General features: G+C 44.6%; 1 protein-coding gene across 1 annotated transcript; it reads left to right on the forward strand.

The window, feature by feature from the left end:
• Positions 1 to 2,098: 2,098 nt before the first annotated feature.
• Positions 2,099 to 3,480, forward strand: LOC101147790 (succinate--CoA ligase [GDP-forming] subunit beta, mitochondrial-like). Its single transcript, XM_055357419.2, has one exon. The coding sequence runs from the start codon at positions 2,099 to 2,101 to the stop codon at positions 3,395 to 3,397; it is 1,299 nt and encodes a 432-aa protein (XP_055213394.1). The 3' UTR covers positions 3,398 to 3,480.
• Positions 3,481 to 19,075: the final 15,595 nt, after the last annotated feature.

Consider the following 19,075-nt stretch of genomic DNA (forward strand, 5'->3'; position numbering starts at 1 on the left):
TGCAGTTAGAGTGGGGGTGATTCTTAGGTGGGTCTAGGCAAGCTGACACCCTAAGCTGCAGACCATGGGCAGCAGATGGAGGCGACGCTAAGGTCCAGCCATCAGACCCTCCGTGCTCCCCTGGAACACCTGTAGGAAACCCTGAGAACTCCAACTTTAAAGGGATCCAAGACACTGTAGCCAGCACAGTAACCCGTGGCAACCCCTAGAGGCTGCTATAACCTCAGCAATGGGGAGCGTTATACCGAAGGAACCTGCCGGTTCCCCAGACACAAAAATGGCTGAACCTTGGTGATCACAGCACATGACCAGGAACCGCCAATACACTCATGGAACTGTCCCGCTGACAATGTCTAGAGGGAAAATGCCCTGTCCTCTAACACCCTTCTCTGAGGGGGAAAAACGCCACATTAGAAGAAGTGATATGACCAAAAGACAAGCTTTCTCCAAAGGCCAATGGCCTTGGAATGTTTATTAAGTGTTTTCTCTGTTTGCTCAAGTGCTATCCTTCAACACCGGGACTAGAAACAATTTCTTCAGAAATAACTAACCAGCCACAATTAGTAAAACTTCATAAAGCCTGGAGAATACTGTCATCAGAAGAGCTACATTTGGGGCAGTCTGGGGAAGGGTGAAGTGTGAGGATGGGGACCATTATCTCTAGAGGTCTAGTGATTAAGAACTGGGTGACTCTGGACAGCTGGTCCCAGGGACTTTGCACTTGTGGTGGAGGCTGAATTCGTCATTCCCAATCCGGATGCTATGCAATCATCATCAAGTACTGCAATCCATCTGCATGTCTGAATATGGATGGGGATGCTCTGCACTGTCCCCATCGGCTGCTGGGTCCTCCACTCTCTCTCTGCTCTGGATCTCTGGATCTCATCTTTCTATTTCCTCTGCAGGTGGCATCATGGGGACTGTCTGGTGACTCCCCTAAGCAACCAGCATCAGACACTAGAAACTTCCAGTCAAGTCTCCTGCCAGTCAAGTCTCCTGGTCCCTGATTCCAACCAGACGACCATATCTTCACCCCAGGATGGACTTTAGACCTCAGCAGCAGAGACAGCCATACTTCCTGTGTGACACTGGGGCAACCACGTTTCTCACAGGCCCCCAGGTGGGGCTGAGATGAGAGCAGGCCATCTGAAGGTGCACAAAATAGGCAGGATGGGATGGAGGCCAAGAACATCCCAGTGAAATGGGTGCCCCCAATTTGCATTTGGGAAAGAAGGGCTCCCACCTTTCCCAAGCCCTGCATTTCACATATTTTGCCCCTATTCTACTCTACACTCAACCCCCAACTCTCTGAGTTCCACTCCACATGACCCTGCCCCCATCTTAACTTGCTGTGTCCTCACCCTACTCCACAGATCCCTGCTTCCCGTGCCTTTGCTCCAGGTGAGGCCATACACTTGGCGGAGGCCTATTTGCTGTGGCCATTTTGACCCAGGGAATGTCTGATGTGACCATTTGAAAACACTCTCCACAAAATTGCTCAAAACACTGTTTTATATTAAAAATTAAAAGCAGGCCTAAGTGAAAAAGACAAACAAGGGACAAGGGCTGTGGGCCTGATGACTACTGAATGTACTACTTAGTAACAATAATTAAAAACTAAATATTTAATAGTTTGGCTTTCCCCCCAGCTACCTAAAAACAAGCAAACAAACAAAAAAACTGCCTCTCAGACTAAAATAGCTGCTTCAAGAGCGCCACATCAACATGTGATAAGTTTGCTCACATTGTTACCTTCATCTTCCTACTCCCTGTGTCAATTACGAATGGCTTATGATGCAACTAATGGCCATTATCAAAGGCATAAGGAAAGACATTTAAGACTTCACATCACAAGAAGTCTCCAGACAGATGATTCCCAGCATTGACTCAACTGCTCAACGGGGCTCACAGAGACCCAGCTCCTGTCTGGCTGTCTTCTGCCATCCTTAGCTCCTTGGCTTTTAGTTCTCATTCTCATCACTTCATGGTCGCAAGATGGCTGCCACGGTTCCACGCATCACATCTTCACACAAGGCAGGAAAAAAGGGAAAGGGGCAGTAGTTAAAAGGCTGTTAGAGTGCTAGGTTTCCTGTTTAAGATGGCGACCCCCATGGCAGCGCAGGCCTGGAAGCTTCTGCAAGCCCTAGCGCTGCTGCCCCGCTTCCTGGCAGCCAGGTCCCGGGCAGTTCAATTAACCTCCAGAAGATGGCTGAGCCTGCAGGAATACCAGAGCAAGAAACTGATGTCTGATAACAGAGTGAGAGTTCAAAGATTCTTTGTAGCAGACACTGCGAATGAAGCTCTCAAGGCCGCTAAGAGACTAAATGCAAAAGAAATTGTTTTAAAAGCCCAGATCTTAGCTGGAGGAAGAGGAAAAGGTGTCTTCAATAGTGGTTTGAAAGGAGGTGTTCATTTAACAAAAGACCCTAATGTTGTGGGACAGCTGGCTAAACAGATGATTGGGTACAATCTAGCGACAAAACAAACTCCAAAAGAAGGTGTGAAAGTTAACAAGGTGATGGTTGCTGAAGCCTTGGACATTTCCAGAGAAACCTACCTGGCAATTCTGATGGACCAGTCCTGCAATGGTCCCGTGCTGGTGGGCAGCCCCCAGGAGGGCATTGACATTGAAGAGGTGGCTGCTTCAAACCCAGAGCTCATTTTTAAGGAGCAAATTGACACTTTTGAAGGAATAAAGGACAGCCAAGCTCAGCGGATGGCAGAAAATCTAGGCTTCGTTGGGCCTTTGAAAAGCCAGGCTGCAGATCAAATTACGAAGCTGTATAATCTCTTCCTGAAAATTGATGCTACTCAGGTGGAAGTGAATCCCTTTGGTGAAACTCCAGAAGGACAAGTTGTCTGTTTTGATGCCAAGATAAACTTTGATGACAATGCAGAATTCCAACAAAAAGACATATTTGCTATGGATGACAAATCAGAGAATGAGCCCATTGAAAATGAAGCTGCCAATTATGATCTAAAATACATAGGACTAGATGGGAACATTGCCTGCTTTGTGAATGATGCTGGGCTCGCCATGGCTACTTGTGATATCATTTTCCTTAATGGTGGGAAGCCAGCCAACTTCTTGGATCTTGGAGGTGGTGTAAAGGAAGCTCAAGTATATCAAGCATTCAAATTGCTCACAGCTGACCCTAAGGTTGAAGCCATCCTTGTCAATATTTTTGGTGGTATCGTCAACTGTGCCATCATTGCCAATGGGATCACCAAAGCCTGCCAGGAGCTAGAACTCAAGGTGCCCCTTGTGGTTTGGCTTGAAGGAACCAACGTCCAAGAGGCCCAGAAAATACTCAACAACAGCAGACTCCCCATTACTTCAGCCGTTGACCTGGAGGATGCAGCCAAGAAGGCTGTGGCCATTGTGGCCAAGAAGTGATGTCTTTGTCCTGATCCGATGGAGAAACAAAGCCATTTTTCTATAAAAAGGGATGGTTCATCATTGTGAAAGAAATGGTTATCTCGTTGGGGAGGAAAAGAGGGGGTGAAGGCAAGAATCACTGAAAAATCTTAAATCTGTGTTTTCTGGAATAAGCTATCTAGACAGCCTAAATCTGATTTTAGTCTTTATAAAAATAATATCTCATATTCTCATACTTTTCTGTCACTGTAAGCCTGCCCAGTAGGCAGTGTTTTGCAGACTTTGGGGAGCGGTCTATGTGGCCAAATATTGTGTGTATAGACAGAATTTGAAATCGGGTCCTGCTTCATTTACAAGAATTTTGGTGGGCATCTAATCCTACATAATGAAAAAGAAGAACAGACCATTTAAAAACTCAAACAAGATTATATTTAATATATTAATTACTAAAAAGGCACAAGATTACACTGAACATTAGCTACTAAAAAGGCACTGCCAAGACATTCAAACAAATAGCTATTACACACTGCAGCAGATTTTACAGGTTTCTAATTCCAACATATGTTTGAAAAATCCATGAGTGTTCCAAAATATATTTAATAATGGAAGGTCTGCATTAATATATCATCCATGTGTTTTTACCATTTGGTTTAATATTGAATATACTGTTTACCTCACACTAAAAATAAAACCAGAAACCTTATTTGTGACTTTGGAGTGGAAGCTTCCATTTTTGGGTCAAAAATGAATCCCGATTCTTATGGAAATCTCTGTTATTAAGTCATTTCAAGATGAGACAACACTGAAGATCAAATTGTGTTGGGTATCAGTATCTTCTCTCCTCGTTTATCTCTTACACCTCATCCTCCCAGGATCTACCAGTTTATGGTAGAAAGATGGGAACCTTATCTGAATGCTTTTTTTTTTCGATGATGTCCAATTTTGTTGTGGGAAAGGATTTGGATAAAGTTTTTGTTTAAATTTTGGTAGATTTTTATCTATACAAGTTTAAATAAAATTATGTTTTGTAAGTTATAAAAGAAAAAAAAAAAGGCTGTTAGAACTGTCCTGGGAAGAACTGGACCAGAACTAGTGCAGCTGCGGTTGAGATGGAGAGATGATGATTTTGAGATGTATTTAGAAGGTAGAATTGACATGGGTTGATGGTGGTAATGATGAGGAAGATGGTTCTGAGGTTTCTAGCTTGGGTGGTGGTGGTGCCTTTAATGGAAATAAAGAGTACAGAAAGAGCAGACTTGGTGTAAGGGAAAAAACAATGACCTTGGTGTTTTAGTTTGAGGTTCTCTAGGAACATCCTGAACCAATATTATATAAGAAATTTAAAATATAGATCCACTGCTTATAAAAGAGGTAGATGCTACTAGCTATGTAACTGTAGTAGTATTTGCCACACAGGTGGCAGCTGGGTCCACAGAGGGTGTGTAGGAAGGAGGGGGAGACACAGAACCCTGAAGAGTGGTGGAGAGGTACACGGAGACCCGGAGAGAAAACACCCTAAGGAATGATCAAGCTTCAAAGAACAGGAAGAGGTCTCCAGTGTTGACCAATCTAGAAACCAAGTAAGGCCAGGCTGTGAAATGCATGCACTGGTTTTGGCAATTAGGTGGTCGATGACCTCATTGGATGCAATTCTTGGGAGGGAGGTACTGATTCTAGTTTATAGTGGTTTGAGGAAACTTAGGCAGTAAGGAAGTGGAGACGTTCAGGAAATGTGCTAGAGGGATGGACATGTGACCAAGTTCTGGTTCAAGAGTCATAAAGTTGGTCTTTCAGGGGCACTTCTAGAAGAGATTTTCCTCTCTGTAAAAGGGAAGGAGAGCCTGTCTAGCATGTTTTTCTCTGTGAGGATGTGATGCCTGGATCCAGGGCAGCCATCTTGTGGCCAGGAGGGGAGACATTACTGATAGACGGAGGCCAGTAGAGCAAGAGCAAGAGGACAGCTGAGCATGGTCCTTGGCCTTCACTGAGCTAATAAATCAACTCTGCAGCCACCTGCCTCCCAACTTCTTTTTAGGTGAGAAAAATAAACCCTCGGCCGGGTGCGGTGGCTCATGCCTATAATCCCAGCACTGTGGGAGGCCGAGGTGGGCAGATTACCTGAGGTCAGGAGTTCGAGACCAGCCTGGCCAACATGGTGAAACCCCGTCTCTACTGAAAATACAAAAATTAGCTGGGTGTGGTGGTGGGCACCTGTAATCCCAGCTACTCGGGAGGCTGAGGCAGGAGAATTGCTTGAACCTGGGAGGTGGAGGTTGCAGTGATCTGAGATCGTGCCACTGCACCCCAGCCTGGGCGACAAGAGTGAAACTCCGTCTCAAAAAATAAAAATAAAAATAAAAATAAAAATAAAAATAAACCCTTGTTGCTTCAGCCACTTTAGCTCTGCTTGTAACTGGAATGTCAAGGACACAGCTCATTAGGTGTGATGAAAATGAACTCTACTGTTGCTCCCATTGGCCCCGGAAACTCTTCAGTGGGGTAATATTCCCCTACTGGATGAAAACTCTGGCAGGTCCATGACTTTTGTCCTCACCCTCAGGTAATAGATAATCCAAAGTCACTTTCCCTAGCAAACAGATTTGCAGTTGTGGAATCAGAATAGTCCAAGATGAATAAAAGCCTGAATCTGATTTTGCATCGTGTCTCCCTTCCATCACCAGGCCTGTCTCAGGCCCACAGCCTGAAGTGTAAAGAGGCCATGGCTGGTGTTTCTTTCTTTTTCTGCCTCATGCTTCTTCTCCTTCCAGCCAACGCTCACCCCTACCAGGCTGCTAGGGTGTGCTTGATCCCTTAGGGCCAGGGCGTGGGAAAGACAACCGGTAGAGTCTTTCCTAAGTGGGTACTGCTAAAAGCCAGCTGGGGTCTCTGTTGTGACCCAACTGATTTTTTTTCTCACGGATACTTCTGCAGGCTCTTAGGAGATTGCTACTCCGGGATTCCCTGCAGGTCTCTTGAGGGGATGCATCTGTCCTGGGGTCTCCTCCCTCAGCCTCACAGGGGTGCTGTGCCCACTTCCCACTTTCTTCTGAGGGGATCCCCTGCCCTCATTGGACTAGCAGCATTTCTCTCCTGAGTGCTGCATGCCAGAGCCGGAGAAGCACTCAGCATCACAGTGGCTGCCTCCAGCACAGGCCTCCTGTCTGGCAGCCACAGGTCTCGTTAGCTCTCTCACTTGTCAGTCAAGAAGTAGGTCTCAATGCTCTGTCTGAGACCTGCCTTAAGTTGAGGGCAGTAAAACCTCCATCCTGGGCACCTCAGAAGAAATCTGAAGAAAAAAAACAGTTGAAGAATCTTCTCTTTCCCCTCTCTCAATCCTGAAAAGGGTGAGGAGTTCAGGAACACAGGGAGAGGCCCTCAAACCTGTGCTTTGGAAATTCTACCTATAGTGACTTGGCTTTGAAATGTTATCTTCTGTGTTTTGGCATCTTGGGCAAAACTGGTTTAATCACCCACCTCTGGAATGCTTTTTTTTTTTTTTTTTTTTTGAGACAGAGTCTCATTCTGTCCCCCAGGTTGGAGCACAGTGGCACGATCTCAACACATTGCAACCTCTGCCTCCCGGGTTCTAGCAATTTTTGTGCCTCAACCTCCCAAGTATCTGGAATTATAGGCATGAGCCACCATGCCTGGCTAATTTTTTTTTTTTTTTTTTTTTTTTGGTAGAGACGGTGTTTCAACATGTTGGCCAGCCCGGTCTTGAACTCCTGACCTCGGATGATTCACCAGCCTCAGCCTCCGAAAGTGCTGGGATTACAGGCGTGAGCCACCGCACCTGGCCTTGGAATGCTTATTATTGAGAAAAATAAACCTCTATTGTTTTAGCCAGTTTTGGCTCAATATTCTATTATTAGCCACCAAAAGCAGCTGAACTGCTTCACTGTGCTGGGTTGGCTTCATGACTCCCCTGGCACAAAAAAGACAAAGCCCATCATTTATGATAGTAAAAAACTGCAGATATCCAACAACAGGAGATGAAACCAATGAAACACATACATGATGGAAAATTGTGCAGGCACTTCAAGTGATAACTCATAGGAAAAAGTTCATATTTTGCTAGATTATATACATGCAGAGCAAAAAGACTAAGAGGAAATATGTAAGAAAGGTAAAAGTTCAATTTGGTTGAGAAATGGAGTAAACATATATATGCATAGAAAATAGCTGGAAGAATACACAATACACAGATATCAGCAGTTGCACCTGGGGAGGGGTCTTGGGGATCTGGGTGGGAAGGAAGGTTACTTCTGAATTTTTCAACCATGTGCACATATTCTTTTTTTTTTTGAGATGGAGTCTCACTCTGTCGCCCAGGCTGGAGTGCAATGGTGCAATCTCGGCTCACTGCAAACTCCGCCTCCTGGGTTAAAGCAATTCTCAAGCCTCAGCCTCCCCGAGCAGCTGGGATTACAGGTGCGGGCCACCATGCCTGGCCAATTTTTATATTTTTAGCAGAGACAAGGTTTCACCACGTTGGCCAGGCTGTTCTCAAACTCCTGACCTCGTGATTCACCTGCCTCGGCCTCACAAAGTGCCGGGATTCCAGGCATGAGCCACCGTGCCCGGCATGTGCATATATTCTTTTCTCAACTGAGGAAAGTAGTAGTTTGGCGGGTAGGGTTGGGTGGTGAAGGTTGTTTTTGTTTAAGTTCAACGTTTTTGGAGGGAAAGGGATAATAATGGTTTTCTTTAGGTGGAAGAATTAATGCGGATTTTTATCTTTCTCTGTCTCTGCTATATTTCCCCAAATGTCTCCAAGTTATTTTGTATTACTAAAATAATCAGGAAAAAACCCACAATAAAATGCTCTTCCTCTCCTTGTTCCCTTTCCTTCCAGAATAATTCAGTTTTAAAGCCATTAGCGGTTAGTTGAACAGAGTAAGGCAGGGACCCATGGTGGGAGGGGCTGGTAGCCTAGAGCAGGGTGGCCGAGCTCAGGCATGGGGAGGAGGACACAGGGGAGGGGGTACCTGGCAGAGTCATCAGTCCAGAAGGGTGGAAGAGGGCTTCCTTGAATGGGCAGCCTGGAGCATGTGTCAAAGCCAGAGAGGGTGGCAGGGACGTACATGCACTGGGGCCACCAGCAAGGTTGTCTTAGATCCAAGTAGGGCGAGGCAGTCAGCACTGTTAGTACCCAACCATCACCCACATGGTGGAGATGTGGGCAGCAGAGATGGGAAATTTGTTATACAGAGGGAGTGGAGAAAATGAGTAAATATGTTAGAGACAATGGAAGTCCATGCTTTCACTGTAGGAGAAAGAAGTTACAAATATGGAAAGGAGAACTTGAATAAACCCAGAGGTGTTGATTGGTATTGGAGGTATTAGTGCGCACTCATGATTTTCAATATAGAGATAGATGCAGAAATCAGCAGAGATTTAAATTTTTATATAAATGCATATAAGTATATAAATAAATATAGACATTGTCTTAGTCAGCTCAGGTTACTATCACAAAATACACTAGAGTGGGCGGCTTACACAACAGACATGTATTGCCCATAGTTCTGGAGACTGGGAAGTCCGAGATCAAGATGCTGGCTAGGGCCCTCTTCCTGGCTTGCTCCCTACCTTCACACTGTGTCCTTACATGGGACAGAAAGAGAGAACGAGAAAGAGAGACTGCTGCTCTTTTTTTTTTTTGAGACGAAGTCTTGCTCTGTTGCCCAGGCTGGAGTGCAGTGGCGTGATCTTGGCTCACTGCAATTTCTGCCTCCCAGGTTCAAGCGATTCTCCTGTCTCAGCCTCCTGAGTAGCTGGGATTATAGGCATGTGCCACCATGCCCAGCTAATTTTTTGTATTTTTAGTAGAGACGCGGTTTCACCATTTGGCCAGGTTGGTCTCGAACTCCTGACCTCAAGTGATCCACGTGCCTTGGTCTCCCAGAGTGTTGGGATTACAGGTGTGAGCCACCTCGCCCAGCCATGCCCTCTCTTCTTATAAGGCCACTAATGCCATCATGAAGACCCCACCCTAATAACCTAATTTAACCTTGATTACCTTCCACAAGCCCCATTTCTAAATACTATCACAATTGGGACTAGGGCTTCAACATATTAATTTTGGGGGACTCAAAGATTCAGTCCATAACAGATGTCTATGTATGTACCTGTATCATTACATACTATACACACATACATATATCCATATACAAAATGTATTCCCTACCCTGTCTACTATGACGGCCTGGGAGTGGTGATGCCCTAATAGCAGAGCAAACCTAGAATCCAGATCTTGGCTTTAAAATGCAGTTTTCCACCAAATGCAACCCAGGCTCCTTACAAGAATGGTCAGTTCTAGGTCTAGGGCAAGGAAAGTACAACATGAGCCTGGAGCACGTGCTTGCTCAAAGAATAATGAGGACATGGCAAAAGGACACAAAAGATTGCTTAAATGAGTTCTCACAGCTGTACAGGGTTCAACTTGTTATTAAAATGAATAATAATCATGGATTACAACCCTTCGAATAAAATAGGAAACAGTGATTCCATACTAATATTAGCAAATAGATGAATAAATTGAAAGTTTGGTGAGAAATGGGAGGTACAACATACTTCTCCACTAAATCCTCACTAATTACTCATGGGGACAAAACATCTTTACAGTGAAGGGGCCTAGAAGACACCTTAATTATCAAAGCAAAATCATCAATAATGGGACAAATGGAAACTGAGCTCTATGTGACAGGATGCAATGAGAACAGTATCATTTCTGTGATGTTCTGGCCAAAGATGGATAACTTGAGTTTAATCACAAAGAAACACCAGATTGAGGGACATTATACAAAATGACTGGCCTATAATCTTCAAAAGTGCCATGATCATGAAAGTCAAGGAAAGATGGGAGGAACTCTTTCATTCAGGAGACAAAAGAGATAACTAAATGTAACCTGTAATTCTGAACTAGGTCATTTTGCTGCAAAGGCAATTATTGGGACAATTGGCGAAACTTGAGTGGGGTCTAAGGACTGGATGTCAGTAAGACATCTATTTACCTTCCTGATTCTGATGGCTGTATTATGGTTTTGAAGGAGAGCGTCTTTATCTGTAGGAATTACACATTAGAGTAACTGCATGTGACTGGATATCAGGTTGGCAACTGATGGTTACTCTCAGGTGGTTCAGGAAAAATATAATTCTTTGTACAGAACATCCAACTTTTCACTAAGTTTATGATCAGTTCAAAATTTTTAAAAATTTAAACAAATAAATTGATTTACATATAGAACTGAACATCTCTAAATATATAGTAAATGTTATTACATATTATATCTTTATTTATGCATTAATAATCTATAAATATAAAGCAGTAAAACCTGGGAGCAGATCTCAACTTCCTCGTGCCCAGTGGGAATCTTCAAGCCCCTGAAGTTCCAAAGAGGTTCCAAAGAGAGCAAGCCAGGCCTTGGGAGGCTGCATAACTATAACTGAAGGCTGGGTCCCTCTCTATACCTTCTGGCCATCCTATTCTGAGAAGATGGCTTTCAAACATCCTAGAAAACTCAAAATCAGAAATTCTAAATTTCTAATATTCTGTCCCTGGGCTCTCTATTCTGTTCCATTGGTCTATCTGTCTGTTGTTATGGAAGGATCATGCTGTTTTGTTTACTACAGTTTTATATATATTTTGAAATCAGGTAATGTGATACCTCCAGCTTTGTTCTTTCTGTTCAAGATTGCTTTGACTATTTGTGGTCTTTTGGGATCCCATATATATTTCATAAGTGTTTTTTTATTTATGTGAAGAACGTCATAGATATTTTGATTGGTATTTCATTGAATCTGTAGATTGCTTTGAGTAGTATGGACATTTTAACAATAATAATTATTCCAATCCATGAACATGGGATATCTTTCCACTTTTTTGTGTCTTGTTCAATCTCATTCATCAGTGGTTTCTAGTTTTCAGTGTACAGATCTTTCACCTCCTTAAGTTTATTCCTAAGTTATTTTAATTTTTGGTAGCTATTGTAAATGGAATTTTCTTAATTTCTGTTTCAGATAATTTGCTGTTAGTGTACAGAAACACTGCTAATTTTATAGTGTTCTCATAAATCATTGAAATCCCAGAAATTCTGCTAATTCAGGATCCCAAAGGCATGCCACAGATTGTTTCATGTCCCTGGAAGTGACCTGATGGTTTGGCATCAGACAGAGGAGGGTTTGATTTCCAATTCTACCATTTCTGTACCATTTCTCACCCTTTCAGCACCACTGCCTCTTGTTCCTTCATGTGTCAAGTAAGAAGATGACAGTAGCTTCTTCTTAGGGCTGCAGTGTAGATGAAGTGAGATAATATGTAAAGCCCCTTAGCCCTCTGCCTGGAAAATGACATATTCCATGAAGAGGAACTTGTTCCCTTTACCATTTAGAAGTTCTTTGTAAGTCATATTTCCCTGTTTTGACTCCAGAAATGTGGTCATAATTTCAATAAAAGTGGAAAGTACCTAAAGTCAGCCTGGGCTGGGCTCTGAGGTGTGCTCTTTTTTTAGCCAGGGTGGACTTCAGACTCCAGCAAATTTTATGAGATTAGCTTTATAGCCCAGAGTTCCTCCTAGTATGGGGTGAGGAGAGAATGGGAAGGGCATGGTGAGGTAAAGTTCAGTATCAGGGAAACTGAAGTCAAAGAAAGCTGTTCAGAAGTGGCAGCATTCTAGTTAGATAGCTTTATCCCTTTGCATCAGGGGGTGGGGGGTTTTGGAAGGTTGTAGTAAACCCAACCATAATCAACACTATTTATTGAACACCAGCTGTCTAGGTACGGCAGATAAGAAAAAGACACACTCCCAGTCCACCAAGTGCTCACAATCTAGGGGCAAAGAAAAATAGCCCCAATAGATATCTCTTTTTTTTTTCTTTTTGAAATGGAGTCTCACAGTGTTGTCCAGGCTGGAGTGCAGTGGTGCCATCCCAGCTCACTGCAACCTCTGTCTCCCAGGTTCAAGTGATTCTCCTGCCTCAGCCTCAAGAGTAGCTTGGATTATAGGTGCCTGCCACCACACCTGGCTAATTTTTTTTTTTTTTAATAGAGATGGGGTTTCACCATGTTGGCCAGGTTGATCTCAAACTCCTGACCTCAAGTGATCCACTCGCCTTGGCCTCCCAAAGTACTGGGATTACAGGTGTGAGCCACTGTGCCCGGCCAGATATTCCATTCTCACAGTACCTGGGCTGCTTTGCTCATTGCATTGATTAAACAGCACCTACATATGTGCCTGACACTTGGCAAGGTCCTGTGGGAGGACGAGATGAGTGAAAGAGCAAGGGCACGCTCTGGCCACAAGGAACTCAATGTTTACTTCAGGAGCAGACATAAAAGAAACACTTCTCAATAACTAGGGAAAAGGTATTTAGAGAGCATTTCTTTACAGAATACGGAGTCAGGAGGAGAAGAACAGGAGGGCTTTGCAGAGCTGACATCTGAAAGGGTCTTGAAGGAGAAGAAATGTGATTGCAGGCAGAGGAGGTGTTTGTGTGTCACCTAAGAGCATGAAATAGCAAGGCGGGCTCAGGGCTTGAGGTGTAGAGCATGCAATGGGGGTGGGGGGTGGGAGATGAGGCTGGGGCATTGCATGGACTTCAGTACACTGGGAACCTAGTGGGCTTCACTCAGAAATTCAGACATGACCATCTGGGCAAGAGGAGCCACTGAAAATTTTAAGAAGTGGAATAAGATGATCTGATTTGCATTTTAGATCACACAGGTAGTTTACATGGTGGGTGGATTGGGTATGGGCAAAGCTGAAGACCCGGGACCACATAGGAGACTATTACAACTCTCCTGGGGGAAAATAATGGTGCCCTGAACCAAGGTAGGAAAGAGTAAGGTGGACAAGTTTTGGGTGTCTTTAGAAGGTAGAGTTTGACATGATTAGATGGCACTGGTTAGAAAGAGGGGGAATGGCTTTAAGATTTCTAGCTTGGGGGGGTGAATAAATGGATGGTGTTGGTGCCTTTATGGAATGAGGTAGTGTAGATAGAGCAGATTTGAAGTAAGGGCAAAAAAATGAGGTTGGTTTTATATTTTGAGGTGCTCTAAGGATGTCTATGTAGAGATGAAGGGGAAATAGAAATATGGTCTGTGGCTCGGAAAAGAGGCAGGTACTCACTACATAGAGGCAGTGGAATTAGTCTTAGAGATGATGGCTGAATCACGGGGAGTCTGTGCAAAGGGGGTGAGATGGAGATAACGCAGCCAAAGGAGACTAGAGGGTGGTCAAGAGGTGGCAAGAGAACCAGAGAGCGGCATCAAGGAAATACCCAACAGGCTGGGCACAGTGACTCACACCTGTAATCCCAGCACTTTGGGAGGCTGAGGTGGACAGATCACTTGAGGTCAGGAGTTCAACACCAGCCTGGCCAACATGGCAAAACCCCATCTCTACTAAAAATACAGAAATTAGCTGGGCCTGGTGGTGCGCCTGTAATCCCAGCCACTTGGGAGGCTGAGGCAGGAGAATTGTTTGAACCCGGGAGGCAGAGGCTGCAGTGAGCCCCACTGTACTCCAGCCTGGGCGACAGAGTTAGACTCCATCAAAAAAAAAAAGAAAAGAAAAGAAAAAGAGAGAAAGAAAGAAAGAGAGAAAGAGGGAGGGAGAGAGAGAGAGACAGAGCGAAAGAAAGAAAGAAAGAGAAAGAAAGAAAGAAAAAGAAAAGAAAGAGAGAGAGAGAGAGAAAGAAAAAGAAAGAGAGAGAGAAAGAAAGGGAGAAAAGAAAGAAGATATCCAAGGGAAGCAAAATGTTTCAGATGGGAGGGAGCACTGCAAAGGGAAATGACTAGAAGTTTAGTAAAAACACAGGCTGTGAAGCATGCACCAGAAGTGCAAATGGGTCCTCGGTGACCCCACTGAGAGAAGTTTTAGGGGAGTGTTGGGGGCTGACACTAGTTTTTAGTGGATTAAGAAATCCTGGGAGAGAGGAGTGGAGACTATCCTTTTAAGAAACGTGATAGTGACAGGGAAGAGAAGGAATAGTGAGCTGAGGAAATGCAGGATCATAAAAGTGGGTTTAGGACAGCGGCAGCTGGACATCTGTGTATGCTCAAATGAACCCACTGGAAAACAGGTGCTGATGAAGGAGGTGCCGGCTCTCAGAAGAGGCAGGAGGCCCAGGTGGGAGTCTGTCTTGGACAGAGGCCTGGAGTGGTATGAAGAAGGAGGGGTGAGCCGAGGGGAGAGCTGAGGCCTGATGAAGTGGGGACCCTAGCCCTCTGCAGAAGGGAAGCTATTCAGCAAGGGGGTGCCAGGGAAGGCAGCGGCTTCCTCAGCACTTGCTGCGGGAAGAAACACTGAAGTCCCAGGCTTCCAGGTAATGCTGTTTTCATCAGCAGAGCCCCGCTGGCCTGAGCTGGAATTCTGACTGGGCAGGTGACATAGGCAAGGGCCGGGGGTGAGGCACAGAGTCTGCTGCGGAAGCATCTCAGGGGTGCAGTAGCCAGTAGGGGCGGCCCTGTGTATGCCTCGGGGCTGGGCGTCCCGCAGAGGGGGTTACTCACTGCTGACTCAGCCCCAGGTGCTCATTTGCATGTCATTCATTTCAAGCCAAAAACACTGGAGCAGGAGTACAGGAGCATCTCATCCCCTTTCCAAACAGAACCACCCCAGGTCTTCCCAGCGCTCCTGCTGTTGTGCTGAGTCTCTCTGACCCAGAAATATTTCTACTTTGGAAGAGTCTACTAAGCTGTGCTGTATAGCTATCTGTGAAATTGAGCTGAAAAATTCAAAGAAATAGTCAGAAAATTCATTTTCTCTGTAAGGATATCAAGGTAAGTTTAACATGCCAAGAGCCTGGGCCTTCCCACTTCCAAATATTATCTTATTTTCATCTGACTTCTCCCCTACCAGAATGTAACCTCCAAGAGGATAGTAACATTGTTTTGTACTCTGTGCCTAGAACAGTGCACGGCATGCAGTAGGTGCTCAATAAATGGATTAAATTCTGTAATCCCAGCACTTTGGGAGGCCAAGGTGGGCAGATCACGTGAGGCCAGGAGTTTGAGACCAGCCTGGCCAACGTGGTGAAACCTCATCTTTATTGAAAATACAAAAAATTAGCCGGGCATGGTGGTGCATGACTGTGGTCCCAGCTACTCAGGAGGCTGAGGCAGGAGAATAGCTTGAACCTGGGAGGCGGAGGTTGCATGAGCAGAGATTGTGCCACTGCACTCCAGCCTGGGCAACAGAGCGAGACTCTGTCTCACATAAATAAACTAATTAATTAATGCATTAAATTATTGAAGGCCCCTGGGCACCCCAGGCCTTCAATAATTTAATGCATTTATTGAGCATCTACTATCTCATCTAACCCCTATAATCCTAGGCAGTTAACAGTTTAGGAAGGGGAGATTCTCAGAGGTGAAACACCATCCCTCCCATCCCCTCATCCTCATTTAATCAAATTGCCAGTAAGGTGAAAGCCCCTGAGTTTCGAGCTGAGCTTCCCACATGTCATGGAGTTCAGAAATGCCTTTATCAGTTTATCAGGTGCCCACTCCTGTGAAACTGATTTATGCTAACGGATTCACTCTGACAAGAATATCCCTGAGAAGAGAAAGCGAATGTAGTGATTTACATTCAAGCATATACAACTGCCAAGGAGCTGAAACGTTCTGCCCTGTAGGACAGCTCAGTCTGTCCCCAGTAGAAAGAGTTCACTGAGGCTGCCAAGCAGTCGCCAGCTTGGCTTGGAGCCTGCACAGAGTCGATAGCCTCAGGGAGGCCATGAACAAGCTCTGTGAACCAGAAACCCAGAAGACCGAGTGCAGCTGGCCAGGCAGGATCCCCGCCTGCTCTAGGGACACAGCTGCCACTCTCCAGCTCACCCAGAGAGCCAGCCACCGGCCTCCTGCAACCCTCTACCTTCTCCTTTGAGAATGATTGCTTATTGACTGAATGGGTCACCTCCATTCCCTCTCATTCATGGTTTCCATGGACTTTCCTTTTTCTTTTCTTTTTTTTTTTTTTTTGAGACAGAGTCTCACTCTGTTGCCCAGGCTGGAGTGTAGTGGCGTGATCTTGGCTCACTGCAACCTCTTCCTCCCGGGTTCAAGTGATTCCCCCGCCTCAGCCTCTGGAGTAGCTGGGAATACAGGTGCGTGCCACCATGCCCAGTAATCTTTTGTTGTTGTTGTATTTTTATTAAAGATGGAGTTTCATCATGTTGGCCAGGCTGGTCTCGAACTCCTGACCTCAAGTGACCACCCACCTCGGCCTCCCAAAGTGTTGGGATTACAGGTGTGAGCCACTGTGCCCGGCCTCCATGGATTTTCTTAGTCAATTGTTTGTTGTTGACAAGGCATAGCAGGAAGTCACCTTGCAACAATTCTGACCATGTTTGGGGACAGCCACCTTTCTGAATCCAAGCATGTCTTTGGGTCTCTGCTGGCTTAAGCCACTGTGTGTGGGGATGTATAAACTTCTACCTGTGGCCTAAGTTTTGGGGTCTTACAGTTCACTGTTCCCGGGAGCTACAAGACCTGGGCATCAAAACACAGAAGAAATATGATGAAGGAAGAGAATTCAAAACCACTTTGGGAGGAAACCCCTGGTAGAAGGCTAGGCTAGCACTGTTGCTTGTGACGTTGACAGTCCAAGAATCAGAGAAGGATCCAGGCCTCCAAGAGCTTCTTTGGCAAATGGAGTCCCTTACTGCTAGTAAAGACCAGAAAGTACATGACTTTATTTTATTTCTACTACTCAGTGGCTTATTTTAAAGCACAACAGGAAAAAAAAAAAAAAAAGGAAAAGAAAAAAAAAGAAATCCAATTCTCAATGTCTAAGCCAGAGCGGAGTAACCACCAACAAAACAGCTGTTAACATGGCTGACGCATGTTCCTGTTAACTGCTTTAGTCAAGTTAAAGGCCTGGCAAGGGAGAGATTCTGGCTGGCTTAGCAAGGAGAGAGATTTCTGAGGTAGCCACCACAGATGGTAGCAGATGTCAAGCAGCCTCAGAGCAGAAGCCACCAGAGACTTCACTGTCTTGGAGCTGAGCAAAAAAGCTGAGAAACACTCAGCCACGTCAACTGCCAATTACACACCTCAAGAATCTCAGGAAGCCAGGGAGTGTGTAAAAGTTTCTATAATTAATTGCTTTCCATTCTCTTTATCCACAAATCTGTCAGCTCATGGCTCTTCAAAAATCAAGGATGCTAGCTAGCTTCAGGTATCTCTGCCCTCACCTTGTATGGCCAGCAGCATGAAGATGGAAATGCACAATTTGTAACCACATTATTGATTGCTATAGTCCTAGGATTAAAAGTGATCCCTGACTGACAAGAAGCCAGTTGTTCAATTCCTTCTATTATAGTGTAGGGTGGCGGTCATCCGTATAGGTTAGAGTCACACAAGCTTGGGGATCCCCCAGTACCTGCTGCCTGATGCTGCTCATTATTTTCCCTCTCTGAACCTCAGTTTCTTCATCTATGAAGCAGAAATAATAGTGCCTGTCTTGTTGTGTGTTGGAATGATTATATTTGATAGTGCAAGTAAAGCACCTGGCACAGTACATTGTACACAATAAATGTCAAAGAATGCCAGGTATCATCCCAAATCTATGAATGCCCAGAAAGGTGCTGTTTGGTATTGCCATGTTCCTTACATGACCCACAAATTTCTACATCTCATAATCATACCTATTTAGAAAATAACTCTGTATGTGGGGCTGCAGATATTCATAGATTTAATTGCAAATTTTAAAAGGCTATTATTGTTATTAAGACTTTAAGTTACTTTGTCAAATGGTGACTATGGACCTCCTCAAATGTACAAGATAACTTCTTTTTTTTAATTCTTTTTTTTTTTTTTTGAGATGGCAGGGGTTTCTCACTATGTTGCCTAGGCTGGTCTTGAACTCCTGGGCTCAAGCAATCCTCCCACCTTGGCCTCCCAAAGTGCTGGGATTACAGGCATGAGCCACAGCACCCAGCCTAAAATAATTTCTTACATTAGAAATCCCGGTGGGGCATGGTGGCTCATGCCTGTAATCCCAAAACTTTGGGAGGCCAAGGTAGGAGAATCACTTGAGCCCAGGAGTTCAAGACCAGCCTGCGCAACAAAGTGAGATCCTGTCTATATAAAAAATAAAATAATTAGCTGGGTATGGTAGCACTCGCCTGTAGTCCCACCTATTTGGGAGGCTGAGGCGGGAGGATCACTTGAGCCTGGGAGATGAAGGCTGCAATGAGCTATAATGGCACCACTGCACTCCAATCTGGGTGACAAAATGAGACCCTGTCTCAAAAAAGAAAAAATCCATACATTACTCAAAACTGGTAAATATTGCTTTATTCTATAGCACTATGCTTAATGAAGCTTGAAACCAACTAACATAACTTTTCCCCATTTCTTTTTTTTTTTTTTTTTCAGGGAAACACAGAATTGGTAAGGTGTTTTCCCTAATGCAACATTTAGGAATATGCTGGGCTGGACACATATTTCATTCAATCACTCCCATTGTCTGTATTCATCCTCAGACATCAAATGACAAAAGTGTGCAAAATAACAGTTGTTCCCCATAAGATTTCCAAATATTCAGCTATGCTCCATTTTCCAGGACACAGAATGGGCTACTGTAGTTAAGAATTTTTCTATCATCTGAGAGTTCTAGTTAGTCTGTCTGTACAGGGTGAGTGACCAAAGTAGAAAACTGGTCAGGACATGAAGTGACTGGAAGCAGAGGG

The sequence above is a fragment of the Gorilla gorilla genome, chromosome 10, assembly GCF_029281585.2.
Source record: "Gorilla gorilla gorilla isolate KB3781 chromosome 10, NHGRI_mGorGor1-v2.1_pri, whole genome shotgun sequence".
Taxonomy (NCBI): Eukaryota; Metazoa; Chordata; class Mammalia; order Primates; family Hominidae; genus Gorilla; species Gorilla gorilla.

Coding starts and splice junctions, on each gene's coding strand:
- LOC101147790 (XM_055357419.2), top strand. CDS start 2,099: ATGGCGACCCCCATGGCAGCGCAGGCCTGGAAGCTTCTGCAAGCCCTA.